Source organism: Furipterus horrens, unplaced genomic scaffold (assembly GCF_987537825.1).
Source record: "Furipterus horrens unplaced genomic scaffold, mFurHor1.1.pri manual_scaffold_5, whole genome shotgun sequence".
Lineage (NCBI taxonomy): Eukaryota > Metazoa > Chordata > Mammalia > Chiroptera > Furipteridae > Furipterus > Furipterus horrens.
This window is the reverse complement of record NW_028327175.1, coordinates 142097807-142122131: the sequence shown is the minus strand read 5'-3', so window position 1 is coordinate 142122131 and position 24325 is coordinate 142097807. Positions and strand designations below refer to the sequence as shown.

The following is a 24325-nucleotide window of genomic DNA, read 5'->3' as shown; positions in this document are numbered from 1 at the left end:
GTGTTTTGAATTCTGCATCTGTTAGGTTGTCTATCTCCTCATCTGTTATGTTGGCTATTTCCTTGCCGCTTAGTTTTCCCACTGGAACCTTGAGCTGTTCCCTCTTTTGGGCCATAGTTCTCTGTCTTCTCATCTTGACAGGCTCCTGTGTTTGTTTGCCTCTGTGTCTTAGGTAGAGCTGTCATGCCTGTTATGTTGTAAGGCGCGAAACCTTAGATATTCGTCAAACAAGGTGACCTGTTTCCCCACGTTGTGGCACTGTGTGTTGGGGAGGGGTCTTAGAGGGAACAATGCCACTTGGTCAGTACTTTCTCCTTTTCCAGGGACTTCTCCCAGTTCCATATGGGACTTGTGCCCTTCTAGCTATTGTCCTGGTCATTGTTCCCAGGGTGGGTAGGTTTGCAGACATTTTAGGATCGTGGGGACCCTTTAAACAAGTAAACTCTACTGAGAGGTCAGCAGTTTCTGCCTCCACTTCAGCCCCCACTGGTGTGCACAGTCAGAAGCAATGAGGCTTTATTGTCCCTGGTGCTGGAACCGTGAGCTGTGTGGTCTCGTCTGGTGCTAGGAGTGCTCCCCAGGTGTCCCTCTTGACTTTTTTAAATGTTTGAGTGTGCTTTACACCAGCCTGCAGCTGCTGCTGCTGCCACGGCTGCTGCCACTGACGCCACAACCACACCGCGTCCTCTCTGCCGTGGCTCCACCCCTTCTACCTGTTTGGATGACTATTTCTTCTTTATATCTTTGTTGGACTTCCATGTAGCTTGATTTTCTGGAATCTGGTTGTCTCTAGTTTTGAGGTAGTTGTATTCCTTCTTAGTTGTGGAGGGAGATGCAGCATGTCTGTCTATGCCTCCATCTTGGCCCGAACTTTTTAACTTTTCTTATAACACTTAACACCATCTGATATGTAGATATTTGCCTGTTTGTTTATCTGTCTCCCCACAACCAGAATATATAAACTCACTGGGACCAGGAACTTTATTTATTTTGTTCAAGGCTATCACCTGTGCTTAAAAGAATATTAAACATCTTGTAGGTGCCAATAAGTATATATGCAATGAATTAACTAATTTTATATAAATACATTAATAACTTGGAGACATAGACAACTTTTTGGTAGCCCCTTGAAGGTAAGCAAGACATGTCTGTGCCAAGCAGTCAAGTGACTGTGGCAGTTCCTAAGCTGAAGGGAGATGCCTGCAGCTCCTATTCATGGGAACTTGTTTTCTCACCTCCTGTTTATTTACATTGTACACTCATTGCCAAAAGATCTTGGTATTCAAGGTGTTGGCCTTTTTGTTCCCCTTAGTGCAGAATACTCCCCTCCAGTGGTTGATGTTTTTACTGCAGCTTCCATTGGTCTCTTCAAAGAGGAAATCTCCCAGCATTCAAGGAAAGCAAGATTTCTCAACATCTTTTCCAAAATAGGGCCAATGAAAATCGTGCTGAAAACAACTGAAAGCTGTCTATAACTTGTGATGAAAGCTCTTTAAAAATCTTTCTTTGTCAGATAATCATTCTTCGCTTCAAACATCTACATCAAGGGAGAAAATAGGCTGAGCCATACTAAAAAATGACAGCTTTTTTAAAGAGTATCCTTACACATTTACCTGTGGGCTATAATTTAAATGAAAGTCCATGACTCTAGGGAAACCACAAGTACAGACTATTGCCAGGTAGGGATAAGCTGTCTCCAGCCATGGCAAATGTACTAAGAATTTCAAAGGAGAGTGTCAATCCACCTTGGTTAGCACACAACATATTGAGGTCACCTCCTTGAGGGCTAAGAGGATGAACTCAGTGACCAGAAATAAAGAAAAACCTAAAATAACTCAGTTTCATTCTTCTGGTCCTGCACTAGCAGCCCTCATGTTCTCTCCCCAGAGGAAAAAAATTAGGCAAAATGAAATACATAAAGATCTCCTAGATGCTGGATGAGTTTGTTGAAGAAAGGCCTCTGTCTATCAGGAGACTACATTTGGAATCAGTTCAATGAATAATAGTGTTATCATAGGAAGCTAACTAATTATTAATAAGAAAAAGGGAGCAAAGGGAATTAGGCTTTGAGTTCAATAAAATGGGGAGCATGAGCCTGTTTGTTTCACCAGGAAGCTACAACTTCACACTCCGGGGATTAAAGCATTTCTCTGCCAAGGGGATTAACACCACCCCCCCCGCCCCCCACCTCAGTACTGAATTACTGGGAGGTGCTTGACCCTAGAAGCCTGTCAGTCTACCTAGGGGGCTGACCCTCTTAAAAGCCCAGGAAAGCTTAGGAAGTCATTGATTATTTTGAAAAAGCACCTCCTCTATCCCAAACCCCTGCCAATAAAACCCCAAAGGAACAAAGAAGTTTTCTCTCTCTCTCTTGCTTGTGAACCACATTCGCCCCTTGCATTTGTATGTCTTCTCTCTGTAGCCATGTGGCCTTAGCAGCCACATGGCCAATGCAGCCAATTTCCACCCACAACAGCAGGACCTACCATTTTATAAGAGGTCAGGCAGCCAAATGCTGAATGCACAATACCCTCAAAACCCTGTGAGGTAGGTGGATGTATCATTGTTTGGTTAATCAGTACACTGGAGCTCAGAGAATGACAGCCTTTGAAAATTATAGCACTAATAACAACAGCAGTGAAGCTTCTCCTTACTACAGTTTTCCTCCAAACAAAGTAGTATTATGTGGACATTTTATTTATGATCTGATCTAATTCCCATGAGTCCTATCAAGAGCATAAGTTTTTCCCCTTTAGAGATGCAGTATTTATTTATCTTTTGGTATTACTAATGTCAAAAATATTGTTTATCTTATTTATCTAACATGTTAGAATTTATAATGCTCTGAGTCTTTTTTTATCCATTACTGATATTTTTATAAATTTTATTTTAATATAATTTCAAATGTACAGAAAGTTTTCAGAAATTGTGCAAGGAACTACCATATACCCTTTACCTTGATTTACCAATTGTGAATTGCATTTTGCCCCCATTTACTTCCTCTCAGTCTCATTATTTTTTCAAATATCTTTAGCGTTAAGTTTTAGAAATCATGTCCATTAAACCCTAAATATTTCTTAATGTTAGAGAGGAAAAAGAAACTTTTCCTACTCATTTTAGGTTCTCCAAATGGGGCCCTGTAACAAAAAGACATACAAACAAGAGAAAAACAAGCAGAGGTTTATTAGCACGGGTATCACAAATACACGTGGGAGCACTCAAAGATGAGTGACTCAAAAGGGTGATTAGATTTTGGGGGTCTATGTACCTAACAGGAGGAGGAGAAAGAGCATTTGTGGAAAAGCAAAGGATTTTTTGGAAACACAAATGGACCTTGGGAAAATAGATGGCAGATAAGACAGTTTGTGACAATGGTTGTCCTGTAGGCTATTGGAGTACTAATATCTCCTAAGAAGAGAAGATTAGAATTGCCTCAGGGGAGGGAACTTATGACAATTGAGTCCTTTAGGGAAGTTCTATTTTTAAGCAGACAAGGAATTTCAGGGACTCAAATACTTCAGAACAAAATAATTATTCCAAAGTAATATATTTGCGGGGTGGGGGGTGGGGTGGGGGTGGGGTTGTTCTTATCTCCTTCACCAATACATTTGTTAAAATTAGGAAACTAACTGATTGATATTAGTATCTAATCCATAGGCCATATTCAAATTTGTTAACATTGTATGTGGGTGTTTTGTGCCTAGGCATTATGATGAGCCCAGGAGATTTTTCAAACTATGCGCGTGAATTTTGTCATTCCATAAAATCACTATAAATGGAAAACTACCTTGAATTTTCTTTTTGAAACCTTGATTTTCTTACCTTAGAATGTATTCTTCATCATTATTATGAAAGATAAAGGCACTCTATGCACAGTTGGCAAAGAAACTAATTTTCCATGTCCTGCATACAATGTTAGATCTACTCTCTTAGCAAATTTCAAATACACAACACAATATTATTAACTATAGTCACCATGTATATGGTAGAGCCCCAGAACTTGTTCATCTTATAACTGAAAACTTGTATCCTTTGACCAGCATCTCCTCACTGTCTCCATCATCATTGCTTGGTAACCACTCTTCTACTCTCTGTTTCTATGAATTCAACTTCTTTTTCTTTTTAATTCCACATACAAGTGAGATCATACAGTATTTGTCTTTATATGACTCATTTCATTTAGCATAATGCCCTCCAGGTTTGTCTAAAGTTGCAAATGGTAGAATTCCCTTCTTTCTTGTGGCTGAATAATATTTCATTATTATGATATATATCTTCTTATCCATTCATCATTTGACAGACACTTAAGTTGTTTTAATATCTTAGCTCTTGTAAATAATGCTACAATGAATGTGGAAGTGTAGATACATTTTCAAAATACAGCTATCCCCCATATAACATGATACTTCTATAACACGATTTCATTCTAACACAATTAGAGAATTGGGGAAACCCCCCCATATAACACAATACTTCTATAACACAGTTTCACTCTAACACAGTTAGAGAACTAGGGAAAACTCCCGTATAACATGAAATTAGGGAAATCCCTGTACAATATTGAACATAATAAAATTTTGAACTGTATTAATCTAATAATTTCATCCATCAAAGAAATAAAACCGACAACATTAAATTATCATTGGAAAAATATATGGCCAGAGTCAATTCAAAGTGAAAATCTAATCGAGCCAGCAGAAAACAGGATGGATGCAGTAATAGAGCTTACTAACTAACAGGAGAGGAAGGTTTTGACGATATGACTGAAGAAGATATCCAAGAATTGCTGGTAGAAGAAACTGAAGAAGCAATTTTGGTGGAAATGACATCTGGAATGTGCCAAGATAACTTAGGGATGACAGCACTGATGAAAACAAAGAAGTTATACAGTTTACTCTAAAAAGGGTAAAGAAAGCCTAGACTTAGCTGAACAGTTAGAGTCATATCTCTTAAATGAAGGTCCTTGCACTGAAAGGAGCACAAAATTTAAGAGAGAACTTCAAAAGCGCTTAGCACCATATAACAAAATTTATTGCTCAGCCAAAAACAAGCAATCTAAAATAGCAGATTTTTTGCAAAAAGCAGAGCATAGAAATCAAGATAATGCTGAAGAAAGTTCAGAGGATGAGGTTATCTTGTCAAAAAGAAAAGGCATTTGGTTAATGGAGCTTAGTAGTGATGATGAAGAAAACATTACTTAATTCATATTAATATGGAATACTTTTGATGAAGATTGCTTTCATCAAGATATTTATCTTAATTATAAAAATATAATAGTATTTTTTTAAATTTTTGGAACCTAACCCCCCTTTTTATACTAGTTCTTTGTTTCATATAACACGGATTCGCATAACATGGCATTTGTTAGGAACCTAAGAACCATGTTATACAGGGGTTACCTGTACTGTTGTTGTTTGCCTTGAATATATACCCAGAAGTAGGATTGCTGGATCATATGGTAGTTTCATTTTTAATTTTTCTTTTGAGGAGCCTCCATTGTTTTTCTAATAGATAAACCAATTTGCTTTTCCACTCATAATATACAAAGATTCCCTTTTCTCCACATCTTCACCAATACCGGTTATCCCTTCTTTTTGATAAAAGCCAAATGTGAGATGATATCTCATTGTGGTTTTGATTTGCATTGTCCTGATGAATAGTGATGTTAAGCACCTTTTCTTGTACCAGTTGGCCATTTGTATGTCTGGCAAAATGTCCATTCAGTACATTCATCCATTTTTTAATTGGATTATTTATTTTCTTGCTATTGAGTTGTATGAGTTTTAAAGATATATTTTGGATATTAACCCCTTACCAATACATGGTTTGTAAACATTTTCTTCTGTTTCATAAGTTGCTTTCATTCTGTTGATTGTTTCATTTGCTGTGCAGGAGCTTTTTAGTTTGGTGAAGTGGAAATTGTTTAGCTTTGCTTTTGTTGCCTATGCTTTCCAAAAAAAATTTGCCAAGACCAATGTCAAAGAGCTTTTCCCCTATGTTTTATTCTAGGTTTCAGGTCTTACATTTCAGTCTTTAATTCATTTTGAGTTAATTTTTAGGTTTTCAGTTCTATTTGGTGATATTAGCTTTGATCACTTTGTTAAGATGGTTTCTGCCAAGTTTTTCTATCATAAAGTTAGTATTCTTCCCTTTGTAATTAATAAAAATTTGTGAGGAGATACTTTCAGATTATGTAAATATCCTGTATCTCTTCAAACTTTATCCACTAATTTTAGCATTCGCTCATGATTTTGTAATGGAATTATATCATAAATAAGAGCTTTTTTTCTCCTCCTAATTCTTTCTTAATTCATTTTTATTGCTATCAATATTGACTTATATGTTCTTAATTTATTTAATAAGATATAATTTATTACTATTATTATTTATTTTGGTGCTCAAATTTTTTCATATTTAAATATTGGGAGATCCTTCAAGCTGGCTTGTGGGTCCTTTTGACATGAAGCACCCATAACTATTTAAACCATTACATATATATGGTACAGGTATATATATGTATATATTAATATTATAATATTAATCATGATAAATAATATATCATTATAAACAATATAATTATATATTAAGATATATAATATATTTTACATATGTATACATATTTGTATATTTGTATAATTAATATTGTAATATCAATAATTATATATAGTTTTTATATAATTATTTCTATTTTAACATTAATATACACACGTATATAATTACATAGTATATAATGTATAATATATAATAACATAATTACATATTATACATTATAATAATATAATAATGTGTTGTATATATATGCATAAAATAAATATATAATAATATAGTTTTTATTCTTATTAATATACAATAGTTATGATTAATATATAATTATCTTATACTATACTACCTCCTGGAGCACTTCCAATATTCTCTCAGGTGCATAGATGAGTCTAGTAATAATAACTACACAAAAACAACACTGAAAAATGAACTTTGATTCTTTCTCAGTGCCAGGCATAGTGCCATCTGCTCTTTGTGCACTATTTTATTTAACTATAACAAAAATCTATTTTTATGATGAGGAAATCAGAAACATAAAGGTTAAGTGACTGGCTGAGATAAGCTAGCAAGCAGCTGAATCAATGATTGAACTCAGGTTTGTCTAACCGGAAAGCTTTTGCGTGTTAGATGATAACAAGAAAGGTAGAGAACATTTCCCACAGATGAATTTATCATTTTCATAGGTTCCAAGCCTGTGGTGTTACTGCAGCATGGCCTGCTTGGAGATGCTAGCAACTGGATTTCCAACCTGCCCAACAACAGCCTGGGCTTCATTCTGGCCGATGCTGGTTTTGATGTGTGGATGGGAAACAGCAGGGGAAACACCTGGTCTCGGAAACACAAGACCCTTTCCATAGACCAAGATGAGTTCTGGGCTTTCAGGTATATGAAAATCTTGAGAGTTGAGGTGAACATGGATGTCTTTGGAAAAAATGGGTAAAAATTATGGCTTCTAGTATTTGAGTAATTTACTTTGGTTGGCTCATCAATATCCTAATATAATTTGCTTTGATTGTCTTAATTGACTAGTGATTCTTTGGGGGAAGTAGTGGGGAAAATTGAGTTCCCCAAGTAAAAGATTGGGTATGGTGAATGGGGTGAGAATGGCGGTTGGTGTCAGGGAATTGAGACTGGCATGAGGGAAGTGTATGTCCATTTCTTTACAGATGGATGTCCTGGGACTAACCCTTCTTTGAGTTATGACAAGGGCTAGTATCCCCAGGAGAAGATGGGATCAGACAACATAAGGAAGATATAAAGAAACAATTAAGCCTTAGGGACTACTAATTCAACTAACACATCTCTCACACTCTTACAAAAGATTTTTAATATTTTTATTTAAATTACCTCTGAACATTCAACTTGCTCTTTATCCAGTTCATCAGTGAAGGGCCTCAAAGCATCTTTAATACTTTTCATATAAATGAATCTGCATGACCCTGTGCTGTTCTGCTAACAATAACAGGACACCTCTACTAGGAGATGGATTGTATGCTCAGTACCTATTCACTGAAGATGATTATTGCTCTATAACATCTGCAGAAAATAGCATTTTGCTAACAACCTGGGACTCCAGAGGCAACATGAATCACAGGATTGAAGCAAGTCTGTTCTGAGTGTTGTGAGGGGCACAGTAACAAGCACTTGGGGCTGACAATTCAAGGTTTTGTTTGTTTCTGATTATAATTTTTCATATAACTTTGTCTTTTCCCCTTGTAGTTATGATGAGATGGCTAGGTTTGACCTTCCTGCAGTCATAAACTTTATTTTGCAGAAAACGGGCCAAGAAAAGATCTATTATGTCGGCTACTCACAGGGCACCACTATGGGTAGGTTCAAAGGAAAGCAGGTTTGTATACTCAGCAGAAATGTGAGCATAAGGTGAAAAACTACGCCTGGGATCGCTCATCTCACACTTCACTCACCTAACCTTATCCTCTTCAGTGACTCTAGGAGCTTCAGGAAATGGAAATGGAATAAAGGGAGGCCTCTGGCATGGTAGGTAGAGCAAAGGCTTTTGGGGTCAGAAAGATAAGTATTCAAATACTCGGCTCTACCACCTCTTAGGTAAATATCATTAAGCAAATTATTTAACCTCTTTGGCCTCAGTTTCCTCATCTATAAAATGCGGATAATAGTTCCATCTTAGGGGTGTTAGAGGCGACAGACTTTTTGATTTACATAAGCTCTGCAAAGGTAGGGATTTTATCTAAAACAGCTGTGAGAGCAGTGTCTGGCATATAGTATACACTCAATAAATGCATCAAACGAGTTCAGTGTCTGGCACATTATAGGCAAACAATAAACACTAAGCAGTGTCACACAAATCTTTTTTCTTCCTTCTAATGCCAGCGTCTGTGATTGCATGCTCGTCTCCTTTTGCTTTTGATGAATTTGTGAGAAACCTTAACTCATGGTCCCAGAGGATACAGATCACCTACTTGGGAAGGTGGGGGTGGAGGCTGGCTATCCTGGCTTTATATTAGACCGAAGTCAACAGGAAAGGTGTACTTGGCTTAGATTAGAAGGAAGGAAGATCAGGAGAGGCGCAGTGTGTGCCTTGAGGAGAAGGCTCTATCTCTGGAGGGGGCTGAGAGAAGCTCTCTACCTTCACCCTGAGTCAAATCCAAGATTGAAGGACAGGGTAAGGGAGTCTAAGGAAACAGGTGAGCACTCCCAGAAACTCAGGGCACAAGTTCAGTTGGTTCATATATAGTTGGTGCTGGTGCTCTCTATTGAATGAAAAGAGGCTGATTTTCACATTTTCCTTTTTCAATAGCATTAACTGACCTAGTGATGCTGTCTCACCATGAACTTCATAGAAAGAAAGTTCAAGTGTTTATGCCTGCTCTAACTCTAATTTCCAGAGGTCTTAAAATTTTTTGTCTTCATGTCCATGTTCAATTGGACATGAAGACAGGGGTGTTAATGATGAGGTTGAATGTTACTCTGAGAAGAAGGAGAGGGCAAAAAAACATAAGATTACTCTACTAGTCAGCCAGGCATTTAGTAATATGGAGAACTCTAACTTTGCATAAAGAGATGTATTGATGGGAGAAGTTATCTAGAGTTCTCAGATATTGACATTTAAGGGGAGTTATTCAGAATTAAGCTAGAATATAGTAATGTATTTTAAACTATTTTTCACCCAGTCCTACTGATAGTACAGTTGGGAAAGCCAGTGCTAATTCCAGGTCACTCTTCTGCCTGCCTTTGCGTGTGGCTGGCAAACCAAACCTAATCACAGGAACAGAAAAGAAAATAAGGAATCAATCTTTCTTAATACTCACTCATCTTCTGGGAACTAGGTAGAAGTCACATGATTCCAGGATTGTTGTTATTTTTTTCCTACTCAGCCTCCCTCTCCACAACCTGCAAGCATCAGCCTAAAGAGAGAGACTACAGCTCTTGAAGTAGACATATAGTTTTTCAAATATAATGACCACTCCTTGGCTTTATACAATAGCCTTTTTCTCCCAAAAACTTCACAGGAATTACCCCTGTACAGTGGTAATTTGGGGAATTTTACTTTATTTCATAAGTATAGAAACTGAGGCACACACTTACTTAATTAGCATCCCATACCAAGTTTACAGCAAAAATAAGAGTTGGAATCCAGTTCACTAGACCACTTGTCTACTACATTACATTACAGTTTGGGTTCCAGAAAAATTAGGTATTAGAGAAAACCAGCAAAATCCTGCTATACCCATTATGTTACAGAACATGCTTGTTATCAATAAACAAGAAGATTTCTCTAGTTCTCATATTTTCACTATAGAGATTTATTAAAAATACGTCATAAAATTTTAAGAATTAAATTGGGTAAGAATCACAAAATTCACCAGCAAAGTGTCTAGCATATTGTTACCTCTCAATGTATAAATATTCTCAAAGTCCCTATTATTGGACTCAATAATTTAATTTAGTAATTCAATGAGACCCTACTACTGAACATCCAATAAGCTAGATGTCAGAGGGAGCACAAAGGGTTTTTTAGTGCTGTTGTTTTCCCCCCTCAAGGAATTTATAATTTCATGGGAGAGTTAAGGCATAATCACAAGTAATTACTGAAATAGTTTGACAGAAGTAAAATAAGCATTTTATGAGTTCCTGGATATTCAATAGCCATACTGATGTAATCCTTCTCTTGCAGGCTTTATTGCATTTTCCACTATGCCAGAGCTGGCTCAGAAAATAAAAATGTATTTTGCCTTAGCACCTATAGCTACGATTAAACATGCGAAAAGCCCTGGGACCAAATTTTTGTTGCTGCCAGATATGATGATCAAGGTATGTGACACCTCAGAAAATTTCTTGTCCATGTACAAGAGTCTTCAAGCTCATTAAGGCAAGATTTGTACTTTTCAATTAGAGCCACTTCTTTTTGACTATAATGTAATGACTACTATTTAGTTTTATATCTTTACAGGGATTGTTTGGCAGGAAAGAATTTCTGTACCAGACCAGATTTCTCCGCCAGTTTTATATTTACCTCTGTGGCCAGATGATTATTGATCAGATTTGTAGCAATATCATTTTACTTCTGGGAGGATTTAACACACAAAACATGAACATGGTGAGTAGGAATCCAGTAAATTCTGTTTCTTAAAGCAAAGCTGTTAGTCTCACTCCTTGAGGATGCGTTATTGCCAATGAAGACTTAGAGAAATATAATCTTAGTAATTAGGTTTTCTCCAAATTATAATAATATGCAGGAAATGCTTTGACATGGGTTGAGGTCAGGTTAACATAAGGGCATTGCTGGATATTAATGTCACAGATTACAAATGGAAGAGATAATGAAAGCAGCTTTGTACAGTGAATTAGCAGATGAATAAAAGTGACTAGAACCCAGTAGTCAAAAGAGAGAACTGTGCTGCATCATCCATCTCTTCTTTCCACTTGGGTCCTTCTGGTTTATAGTTTAAGTCCTTTGATAGGATGGCTGGGAGTTTCAATGTGGCTTAGGCATAGCTACCAGTTGGTGGATGTCACAGTGTGGGCTCCCAGGGAGCATACCCTGAGATGGAGGTCAGTGGGAAGAACGATTTGGGGTTATGCCCTTGGGATAACACCTAGAGAAGGGACTGAAACAGGATTGGGTAGATGAAAAAAATTTTTTAAGCTGTGATGCAGTCTTAATGGGAAACTGGGTTGATCCCACAGCGATTTGTGAAGATGGGATGACCCTTCAGAGCTGTCCCAAGTGAGGGTGAGTGGGCTGGGTTTTTATGCCCCACATCAGTTAGTCATTTAATTCAGATAATGCCAATACTGGGGGACACATTGGGCAAGACAGCACTCTGCACCTGGGACAGTCCCCCACGGATGCCCCATAGTGGGGGGCTATTGGATGGCAGCAGCTCTGGCAGCTGAAAGACACATCTTTAATTCCTGAATATCCTTTTTCTTCTTCTTTTAAACACTATGATTAATAGCTACAATATGATAAGCATTTATTATTTCAGGCTAAATTATTACCTCTAACTATCCTATGAGACAGATATTATCAATATCCCCACTATGCAGATTAGTATTCTGAGACTTACTGGATTAAATAACTCCCAGATCCACCTAAAAATTCAACAAGAGCGCAAGGATTTAAAAGCAGGTCAATTCCAGAGTCTTCATCCCTAATTACTGTAGTAAAGATTTTTTTAAAAAAGAGGTCAGATATCTAATAAGAAGCTATGCTCAGTTGAAAAATATAAGGGCCCAAGAATACATACATTCAGTAGCAATTTTATTTATGTGCATGTGTATATTACTGTTGTTTATATCACTGCTGATAATTTAATGATGTTTCCATTTCTTAGTCTGATACCTGGAGATTTGATCTTGACAAGGTGCATATTTTGTGAGTTTTTCCGTATCCCACAAACCACTCATGCTTTGTTACAGAGCCGAGCAAATGTATATGTCGCTCATTCTCCTGCTGGAACATCTGTGCAAAATATCCTACACTGGAGCCAGGTAAGAATGTTGAAGTTGTGGTATCCCCCAAGTAAGTGTCTTCTGTGCATTTTGTCTGGAATAGTCAAAGAATGACCTTTGACAGACCAAGGGTTAGTTAACATTTATTACAAGATGAAATGTGATCACCCTGGCTAGTATGGCTCAGTGGATTGAGTGCCAGCCTGTGAACTGAAAGGTCACTGGTTCAATTCCTGATAAGGACACATGCCTGGGTTTCAAGCCAGGTCCCCAGTTTGGGGTGTGCGAGAAGCAACTGATCGATGTCTCTTGCACATAGATGTTTCTCTCCCTCTCCCTCTACCTCCCTCCCTTACTTTCTCCCTTCCTCTCTTCCTCCCTCCCTTCTTCCTTTCTAAAAATAAATAAATAAAAAATATATTTTTAAAAATATGAAATGTGATCTAGAACACTGAAACTTTTCAGGAGATGGGAGGAAAGGATTGGCCTATGAATATCTTCAGTGGACCTTAAAAGTGTGAATTCCGATGGTCCTAGTGAGACCTTTCTCTGTCTCTAGCCACCTCAAGATGAGGCTGGAGAAGATAATATTTGACTCCTCCAGCAGCTCAGTCAAATAGCTACAAAAATGCTAAGTCAGAACCTAGTTACCCAAAGAGGTTTCACAGGTGGGAAAGTCCTGATTACCAGTCATATGAATTAAAGAAGGCAGAGCTGAAGACACACATTCAGAAATGATTCAAGGGCAATGTGAATGCTAATTATTCTTTCAGAAATGAAGAAGTGCTGAACCTAATAATACTGCTCATTCTAAATGATACTGTAGAGTGATCCTGATTGATTATGGAAAGAAAGATGGGTATAAGGACAGAACTAGAGCATAACTAACCTTGGATTCTCATCTATTAAAAATACCACTTTTTTAATAAAAAGGGGGGCTCTTAAGCAGAGCTTTAAGAATAGTGATGGCATTTATAACTCCTAAATATTGGTTTTCTCTGTTTTTCTAGCAATTTAGATTCTAGTGAAATTGATCTTGTAAGGTCATTGCTGTATTTGTGTGTGCATGTGTGTGTGAGAGAGAAAGAGAGAGAGCAAGAGAGAGAGAAAGAGAGAACATGCACTAGAGAGAGATTTTATAATTAAAACAGAACACTTCTAAATTGGATTGAGGGTTGGTCACCTTCTCCCAGAGTCACCAGGGGGAGCTTTTCCTTTGTAGCCTACAGAGCTGTGCAGAATACCTATCTAGGCAGGCTTCGATTGGGATGCTCTTCCTGGAGTGTATAACATGGTGGCCAAGTATTTCTGCAGTACAACATTTTTCTCCTTGAAGGGGTCTTATTCTTGCCTTTGTACTTCCCTGAAGATTATCCTAGTGCCAAAGAGAAGCTCAGCCTCAACCTTTGCTTGCTGCTTCCCCAACAACTGCAGACTTTGTCACACATCCATTCCTCTTCCCACTCTTATCCAGCATTTGAATACCATGTAAATTGCTGTCTTCTTTTAGGCAGCGAATTCTGGGGAACTCCGGGCATTTGACTGGGGAAGCGAGACCAAAAATCTGGAGAAAGGCAATCAGGTAAGAAAATTAGTATCACCTTTTTAAAGTACATGACAGAAAAGTTATAATGGAAGTTTATCATAAAGATGTAAATAAAATACAAGAAAGCGAGTGGAAAATAATAGTTTGGGTTTGACTCCATTTGAAAATGGGAATGTTCCCAGCTTAGCAAGAGGCCTGCTGTTTTTACAACAGAGTAGGAGAACTTCTTTCAAACGCTGCTTCCACTAAGGAGGCTCTGGGCTTCTTCGGAGCAAGATAGGGTAGGTCTAGTGAAGGGAAGAGTGTGGTCTGTGGTGGCGACTACTAGAAGGATCCTTTTTGGATTAAAAAAAAACAAAAACAGCAACAAGGATGGCAGGGATGAGGTTGTCTTTAAGGTACGATACAAAAAGCATTAACCTGTGAGTGCCAGAGACGGGTGAGGGGGTGGCAGTGGGAAATGGGTGAAGGGCGTCAAAAGTTACAAACTTGAGTTATAATATAAATGAGCTGTAAGATACAATGTGCAACATGGTGACTGTAGTTAATAATACTGTATTATATATTTGAAAGTTCCTGAGAGTGGATATTAAAAGTTCTTATTACAAACAAAAATATCGTAACTATATGTGGTGATGGATGTTAACTAAACTTACTGTGTTAATCATTTCACAGTATATTAAAATCTTATACCTCAATTTTAAAAATTTGCTGCATAAGTAAAAAGAGCATTAATAGGCAGGTGAGGATTATTGTATTAGTCTTGCCTCTACCTATAAACCGATCCTTAGGCCCAAATTTTTTTAGCTTAAGAAATTACTGAACTAGATTATTCTTAAAAGTTTTTCCTGGTCACATTTATAATGATTCTATAATTTGTAAGTAAAAAATATTTTTAAAATGTTATCACATTACCTAAGAAAGTGTATAGTCAATGCTATAGAATAAAACTAAAAATAAATGTTGTGTAGAATCAGGAGTGGATATTATACTCTTCTGAGCATCAAATCCTCACTGAAAATTATTAGTTAGTTTGTTTGTGAATATAAACAAACATTAACTAAACAAATTTAAAGCTGGAGGGAGCTGAATAGACACAGGCAAATCTTTGAGAGTCTTGTAGCATACTTAACATCCATTTCTGTCCATCAATGTAGATATAAAAGACTAGGAAGTTAAAAAGACTGTGTATTGTCCATGAATAGCAAACTCTCCATCAAAGCTAGCTGTTTCTTTTTTTTAGATCCATCTTAACTGTTTCCTAAAATATTGGGTTGGCCAAAAAGTTCATTATGTTTTTCTCTAAAATAAAAGACACGTTTTTTTGTTTTCAACAATAGCTTTATTGATTTGGGTATTTTGAGTATGTCAGCTATTTCCTGCTATTGGCTTCTAGTGGGTAGAGGCCAGGGGTGCTGCTAAACATCTTCCAATGCATAAGACAGCCCCACAACAAAGGATTATTTGGCCAAAATGTCGATAGTACCAAGAAGCTTCACAAACCACTTTGACGTGGTCAATCAATCATAGCACCTTCTGCTGTACAAATCGATTTTTGAATTTCAGTTGCATTTTTACCCTCCTTGAAATAATAAAGCATAATATGCCAAAAATGTTGCATATTTTCTTCTATTTTTAATATTAAAATGGCTACACAAAAATTCCCCAATTTTGATAAGTTCTTTTTTAAATGCATGCTGATATGAGAGCTGTCACAATACAATCTAACAAAATTGTTTCAAATGAAGTTAAAGAAAACTGAGTGAATTCTGGTCAAGATGGAGATGTAAGTAAACCCACTTTGCCTCCGTGCACAACTACAGCAAAAATTACAACTAAACTACAAAACAAACATCAGCCAGATTCATGAGAAAACTGAGCTGTATGGATGTCTGACAACCAAGGATTTAAAGAAGCCACATTCATCTGGACAGGTAGGAGGGGTGGAGATGCGGAGAGACACAGAGAGGTGCGGAGAGGCGGCAGAATGGGCAGTCCCGCATTCATGTGTGGTAGATAACTATCGGGAGGGATACGTTGAGAGTGAGTGATCCCAGCCCCAGACCAGACAGTCCAGCCCAGGGTTCCAGTGCCAGGAAGATAGTCCCCATAAGTTATGGCTGTGAAAAACCAGTAGGGATTGGGGCAGCGAGAGAAACTGCGGGATTCTCAAGAGACTCCTCTTCAAGGGCCCACAATGGATTTAGGACTCAGGCAGACCCACCCTCTCTGGGACTCAGTACCAAGGCAATGGATGGAAGGGCACAAGTGGATACAGGGCGAAGGGGAGAAAGTAAGGTAACTAGTAGCAGGGTGAGTGCAGGAGACAGCTCCCTCCCAGGCAATCTGCAGAGGCCAGGCAGCCACATTGTCCCCTCTGTGAGCCCTCCCCCACACAAAGCCATAATGCAATGAAATGGGGTCCCCCCACCCCACAGGATGATTACCTAAGACTCTGCCCCATATAACTTATAGGTACACTTTTTTACAATAGGACCCAGTACAAAGACAGGGAGTAAAAGCTGCTCTACCTAATACATAGAAACAAACACAAGGAGGCTGCCAAATTGAGGATACAGAGAAATATGACCCAAATGAAAGAACAGAACAAAACTCCAGGAAAAGAACTAAATGAAATGGAGATAAGCAACCTATCAGACGTAGAGTTCAAAACACCAGGTAACAGGATGCTCAAGAAAATCATTGGGTACTGCAACAGCATAAAACAGACCCAAGCAGAAATGAACATTGCATTAAGTGGAACAAAGAAAAATCTACAGGGAACTAACAGAGGAGGGAAGGAAGCTGAGAATCAAATCAACAATATGGAACACAAAGAAAGAAAAAGCATTCAATCAGAACAGCAAGAAGAAAAACAAATTTTAAAAAATGAGGATAGAAGAAGAAGCCTCTAGGATATCTTCAAACGTACAAACATCCAAGTCATAGGGGTGCCAGAAGAAGAAGAGGAAGACCAAGAAATTAAAAACTTATTTGAAAAAATAATGAAATAAAACTTCCCTAATTTGGTGAAGGAAATAGACATTCAAATCCAGGAATTACAGAGTCCCAAACAAGTTGGACCCAAAGAGGACCACACCAAAACACATCATAATTAAAATGCCAAAGGTTAATGATAAAGAGGGGATCTTAAAAGGTGCAAGAGAAAAGCAGAGGGTTACATACAAAGGAGTTCCCAAAAGACGGTCAGCTGATTTCCCAAAAGATACTTCACAGGATAGAAGGGACTGGCAAGAAGTATTCAAAGTGATAAAAAGCAAGGACCTGCAACTTAGATTACTCCATCCAGCAAAGCTATCATTTGGAATGGAAGGGCAGATAAAGTGCTTCCCAGACAAGATAAAACTAAAGGAGTTCATCAGCACAAGCCATTATTATATGAAATGTTAAAGGGAACTATATAAGAAAAAAAAGATCAAAACTACAAACATTAAAATGGCAGGGAACTCACAACTATTATCAACTGAATCTAAAAAACGCTAACTAATATAAAGCTAAAAGTTAACTAAACTAACTAAAAAAGCTAACTAATCTAAAAAGCTAACCAACAAGCAGAACAGGAACACAATCATAGATGTGGAGATCACTTGGAGGGCTATCAGGCTGGGAGGGGTGAAGGGGAAGAATGGCAGAAAAGTTGCAGGGTTTAAGAAGTACAAATTGGTAGATACAAAATAGACAGGGGGATGTTAAGAACAGTGAAGGAAATGAAGTAGCCAAAGAACTTATATGCATGACCCATGGACATGACCTAAGAGGGGATTGCTGGAGGGAATGGGGGTGCTGGGTGGAAGGGGGGAGGGGAAAAAATGGGACAACTGTAACAGCATAATCAATAAAATGTATTTTTTAAAAAAAAAATAATAAAGACAACTAAGTACTACTAGAGTCATTGTACAGAAAAACATAACAGACTTTTGGCCAACTCAATATGTCTTTAGAGAAAGCATTCCAGTTCCAATATAATTTTAATTTTTCAACATTTAATGTCTTAAGTTCAAGAAAAAGTCACTCATGCAAAGTAGCACCAGAAAATGGTCTGGTGATGGAAAGGAAGAGAAAACACACATACAAAAAGTGTCATGGAATCACAGAATTAGCACTAGACCCGAATTCAGTTTAGTCTTTCACCTGTAATATGAGAAAAAATATTACTAGTTCCATAAAATAGTCTATCTTTTCATATCTAAGTTAGGCCTTAAAAGGTGATTCTGATCACCAAATTCTGATCTGTGTGAGTTTTCCCACACCAATAAGCAAAGCCCTAAACACCAGCTGGGCATCCTATAATTTAAACTAATTCTGAGATAGCATCAGATCCTACAGGATAAGAACTCAGTCCTACAAGACTGCCCCCTCCCACTTCAGATGCTAATTACAAATCAAGGTTGTTACCTGGACTTCTGACCAACTAACTGGCTATAATTCAGAGTTTGCCATGACAACCTCCTGTCACTCAATTCATTTGCTAGATTGGCTCATAGAAGTCAGAGAAACATTTTACTTACTGGATTACCAGTGAATGATAAAAGGCCAGATGGAAGAAATAACACAGGGCAAGTTATGTGGGAAGGGGGGCAGAGCTTCCATGTCCTCTTCAAGCGCACTTTTCTCACACTTCCACTTGTTCACCAATGTGGAAGCTCTCCAAACACTATCCTTTCTGGGTTTTTATGGAGGCTTCATTACATAGATATGACTGATTAAAACATTAGCCATTGGCTATTGAACCCACTCTTTAGCCCCTCTCTCTTTCCAAGAGGTGAGGGGGTGTGGGACTGAAAGTCCCAAATCTCTAATCACATGCTTGGCTCCAATAGCTAGGAGCCTCCATCTGGTTCCAAATAACCTTATTAACATAACAAAAGACACCTTTATGGCTCTCATTATTTAGTAAAATTCCAAGGGTGTCCTTTGGGAAGTGGGAAGGTGGTGACTAAAACAATAGAAGTTTATTCTTTCACCATTCTGGAGGCCAGAAGTCTAAAATCAAGGATTGGACAGGGCTGGTTCCTTTTGGAGTCTCCGAGATTCTCTGTCCCATGCCTCTCTCCTAGCTTCTGGTGGTTACTGGTCATCCTTGGTGTCCCTTGGTTTGTAAATGCATCACTCTGATCTTTCTACCTCTGCGAACATCTTCACTTGGCTTTCTCCTCTCTGTCTTCTGACTTTTCCTTTGAAAAACACTTGCCATTTGATTTAGAGCTACCCTAACCAAGGATGATCTCATCTCAAGATCCGTAACTAAAGGTTTTAGGACCTTGTGCCAGAAATGGGGATGAAGGCTAATTATACATTTTTTATTACAAATTACATCATAGTCTATAACTCAAAATTTTTAGAAAGTCACAAAGTGAAAGAAGGACTGCCTGGATTGGAACATTGGCTCCAGAGTGGATTTTCTAAGTAAAGAATGGGCCTCAACATTGCTGCAGAAAGATCTGGGTGCTGATTAACCTCAAGGGCTCTGCCAGCCAGTCTAATTTCACAGCACTGCTTAAATAAGAGACATTCTCGAGAGTTAAGAATCCTAGGCACCCTTCTTCGGGTGATAGGGGACTAAAACAGGAATCTAATTTATACTTGTCCTTGGTTCAGACTACCTGAGTTCCAGTGCAATTGCCTTTCCCATGTGTTTGGAGATGGTCAAGCTGGGCCTATTCAAGGGCTTTCTGTTTTCATAGAAAATCTCTGTAAGGACCCAGAGCAAAAACCTTCTCAGTAGGGACCGTTCTCTTGTCTTTCTCTGTAGAATAGTTCTAACTCTGGACTCATGAAATGTTTGTGAAATTATTTTTTAAAGGTAATTTATGTGTAAAATACTTATTACTAGGAAGAAAAGTAATTGGATATGAATACTTAAAGTACTAGGCTATTTACATATTTTCTCACTTAACTTAGTAAGTGGTTACATATATCCCCACTTCACAGATGAAGAAGCTGAGGTTCAGTGAGGTTAGGTAATTTTACCTTCAGGTAAGTGCTGGAACAGAAAATCTAAATGCAGATGTTTGCTCCAATGTCATGCATTTTTCATCATAACACATGGTATATTTAGTGTGTTTATTTGAAATATAAATTATGAGTTCAGAAGTCCAAATGTGTTCTACAGTTAACACTATTCCTTTTTTTCTAGCCCACTCCTATAAGGTACAGAGTTAGAGACATGACGGTCCCCACAGCAATGTGGACTGGAGGTCAGGACTGGCTTTCAAACCCAGATGATGTGAAAACACTGCTCTCTGAAGTAAACAACCTCATCTACCACAAGAACATTCCCGAATGGGCTCATGTGGATTTCATCTGGGGTTTGGATGCTCCTCATCGTCTGTACAATGAAATCATATACCTGATGAAGCAGGAGGAGACCAGCCTTTCCCAGGGAATATGTATGGTCAGACTGTGAAGCATTGAACACTGACAAGTCTTAGGAAAAACCTTGTGGATGATGGGGCTGGAGTCCATAAACAAAGGATTTTAAGGATTTCCAGAATTGGAAACCTCTCGTATCAATAGAAGGGAAGTGGAGAAGGGAGGGCAGAGACCTACTACATATTCCTCCAGATTTCCTGCATTTGGCACTAAAACTGACACTAAATTTTGTTTTTAGTTAATTAAACTACTCATTGGCTAAACATAGGTTTCATGTGCTATTATATATTCTACCATCTTGAAGGGCAGGGTGAATCTGAGAGCAAGAAATTTTCTAGACATTCTTTATGTCTTTCAGGCAAACTTCCCTAAAACATGTTATTTATTTTTCTACAAGCCATATTTTTGGACCAATAAAATAAAATAAAAAATTGGGATGAGAGAGTCTTGAATCTCTGGACAGTTGTTGGCTTTAACAAAATAAACAAGATATTTCCACCTTACTGCCATAGAGACATAACACTACCTCAGAAAGCCAAGTTGCTATAACCAAAAAAATAAATAAATAAACCAAAACAAAAATATCGTATAGTATAGGTAAAATGTTCTATTTTAAGAATCCTCAAAAGGGTCAAGTTTTATAGTTGGGTCTCAGAGGAGTTACTTCCATGGAGTTTTTATGAATTTTGCAATAAATGCATTGCGTTGCATAAAGCATGCATGTGTATTTCGGTACCTAGATACTAGTCGAAGCTTGTTTGAGAGTGGCTTGGAGACCCACTGGCTAGAAATGTCTGGCCCAGCTTCCTGCCTCCAAAAATTAAAAGCTAGGAAGAAAATTTTGTAATGTCATGAGCATAATAAAACAAATTGTCATGTATTGTATTCTTTGATCTTGACAAAATTACTGTTGGAGAATTCCTCAGCTCATTCTCAAATCTGGTTCTTTCACTTTTCACACAGTTTCAAAGATTACAGATGTAAATTACATGAGGAATAGTACAATTTTGCAAAACTCTGTAACCAATAGCACAATTTTGAGAACTTCTGAATTGAAAGTATACTGGTGTGCATCAAAGACATATTGATGTGTGAAGTTCACTTTTCTTCTAATGTCCCAGATCTTAAATAATTTATAAGAGACATTTAAAGGCTTTAGAATCTGTATCTCCACACTATTATTTCTATCACACAGTATATGCCTTAAGGCCCAACATTCCTGGATTTGATTTTCATTGTTCTGTTCAAGGATGGCAAATCTTTTATTCTTAGACATGTTTGTTACCACACATAGCGTAGCTTAGTTTATATCTAAAGATATTCATGATTCAACTTCCGGCCAAGATGGCAGCACAGGGAAACATTGCTCACCTCCTTGTACAACCACATAAAAATTACAACTAAAATAGAAACTGGTCATAACTCAGAACCATCGAATAATGAGTTAAATGGAAGTCTGACAACCACACCCATCCAGACTGGTAGGAGGGGCGGAGACATGGAACAGGCTGGTCCCATGTCCATGTGTGGTGGATAAAAATCTGGGAGGGATATCTTGGAGGCAAGGAGTCCCAACCCCACACCAGGCTCCCCAGCCCAACATTCCAGTGCAAGTAAGATAAGTCCCATAAATTCTGGCTACAAAAACAGGTGGGGACTGGGTTGATTGAAGAAACTACTAGAGTCCCAGGAAGTATTTCCTCTTAAAGAACACACACATGGACTTATTCAGACTCACTCCCTCTGAGCTCCAGCACCAGTGTAGCAGCTTGAAAGGCACCAGTGACATACAGGGAGAAACTTAAGTGTCTGGCATCAAGTGAGAGCTGGGGGACAGCTTTCTCTGAGACAGAAAGGTGGGCAGAGGGCTTCATTCCTTTTTTGAACCCTCCTCCAACAGAGCCACAGAGATATAGGCTGGTGCCATCTCTGAGACTCCATCAATCCGGCTAACACTGTTTGCCCTACCCTGGAGATCCCTAGACTCTGTCCTACCAACTTATGCTCCACCCAAGCTCCTTTTTCACATTAAAGGCTGGTCTTGGCTCATGACATTTCCTAAACGCTCTCAAACAAACAAGAGCCAGCCTCAGTGAGCTCCCAGCCTCCATACCTCCTACTAAGTGGCCCCAGGCCTGGCACTAGCAGTAGCCAGCCTAGATTCACAGCTTGGCTTCTCCTGAGAATTTCTAAGCCCAGCACAAGTAGCAGCCATCTCATATTGCTTTGCAGTTCAGGCAGGGTGGCCCCGGGAAAAACACAAGTGGGAACTGACTTTGGCCTTCACCACCCAGGAAGCCCTAGAGCCTGCACACCCAGTAGACAGCCACAGACCATGTTGGAGCACCACCTCCCTGTCCCTGCACAACTGGTCCTCCACAGAGAGAAGAGATTGGTGGTCAGTGGCCACAGACAGTCCGTGCAGTTAACTGGCCTGGGTAAATCCCTTCCATTGACCTGCCAACAGCAATCAAGGCTCAACTACAAGAACAGGGTATACTCGGCCCACATGAAGGGTGTACCTCAACTAATCCAGCTTGGGTCATTGGAGAGGCTGTACCACTGGACCCTACAAGATACCTACTACATAGGCCATGCTACCAAGACAGGGAGTCATAGCAGTTCTACCTAGTAGATAGAAACAAGCACAGGGAGGCTGCAAAAATGAGGAGACAAAGAAACATGGCCCAAATGAAAGAATAGATCAAAACTCCAGAAAAAGAACTAAATAAAATGGAGATAAGCAATCTGTCAGATGCAGAGTTCAAGACACTGGTTATAAGGATGCTAAAGGAACTTAGTGAGGACCTCAACAGCATAAAAAAGATCCAGTCAGAAATGAAGGATACACTAATTAACCTTTTGAGTACTAATGTCACTGTGAGCGATGCTGACAAATTTTCCCAAAAGTACCAGCGTCGTTCCCAGCGACCCTTTTTTAGATGGCTGTAAATGTAAATAAGAATGAAATAATTTGCATTTTATGTTTTGTTCTCTTTTTTTTGTACCTCAGGTTATATATTGATATAATATTTTCTCATGTTGATCCAAATTTTTAATTATACATGACACTCAAAGGGTTAAAATACAGAACAATTTACAGAGAAACAACAGTAGAGGGGATGAAGCTGATGATCAAATTGATGATTTGGAACATAAGGAAGCAGAAAACAACCAATCAGAACAACAAGAAAAAAAGAATAAAAAAAAATGAGAATAGTATAAGAAACTTCTGGGACAACTACAAGTGTTCCAACATTTGCACCATAGGGGTGCCAGAAGGAGAAGAGAAGAAGCAAGAAACTGGAAATCTATCAGAAAAAATAATGAAAAAAAATAAACTTCCCTAATTTGGTGAAGGAAATAGACATGCAAGTCCAGGAAGCACAGAGAGTCCCAAATAAGATGAATGCAAAGAGGCCCACCCCAAGACACTTCATAATTAAAATGCGAAAGGCTAAAGATGAAGAGAGAATCTTAAAAGCAACAAGAGAAAAGTAGTTACCTAAAATGGAATTCCCATAAGACTGTCAGCTGACTTTTCAAAAAAAACTTTGCAGACTAGAAGGCATTGGCAAGAAATAATCAAAGCCATGAAAAGCAGGAACCTACAACCAAGATTGCTCTACCCAGCAAAGATATTATTTATAATAAAAGAGCAGATAAAGATCTTCCCAGAAAAGAAAAAACTAAAGGAGTTCATCATCACCAAACCATTATTATAAGACATGTTAAAGGGACTTATTTTTCTTTAAAAATTAAAACTAGGAACAATAAAATGGCAATAAACACGTATCTATCAACAATTGTATCTAAAAAACAGACTAAGCAAACAAGAAGAACAGAGACAGAATTATGGATATGGAGAGAGTTTTGATGGCTGCCAGACAGGAGGAGAATTGAGGG

The 24325-nt window shown here is 38.2% G+C and overlaps 1 protein-coding gene across 2 annotated transcripts in view; it reads left to right on the top strand.

Annotated features, from left to right (window-relative positions):
- Positions 1–20871, top strand: part of LIPM (lipase family member M) — a 42186-nt gene extending 21315 nt beyond the window's left edge. For both annotated transcript variants that reach the window (XM_090278005.1, XM_090278004.1), the window contains 7 exons: positions 7227–7425; positions 8263–8372; positions 10700–10836; positions 10976–11122; positions 12448–12519; positions 13991–14062; positions 20184–20871. In XM_090278005.1, coding sequence (XP_090134131.1) covers positions 7227–7425; positions 8263–8372; positions 10700–10836; positions 10976–11122; positions 12448–12519; positions 13991–14062; positions 20184–20453 — 1007 coding nt within the window. In that variant the 3' untranslated portion in view covers positions 20454–20871. The remainder of the gene's footprint in view (positions 1–7226; positions 7426–8262; positions 8373–10699; positions 10837–10975; positions 11123–12447; positions 12520–13990; positions 14063–20183) is intronic.
- The last annotated feature ends 3454 nt before the right edge of the window (positions 20872–24325 follow it).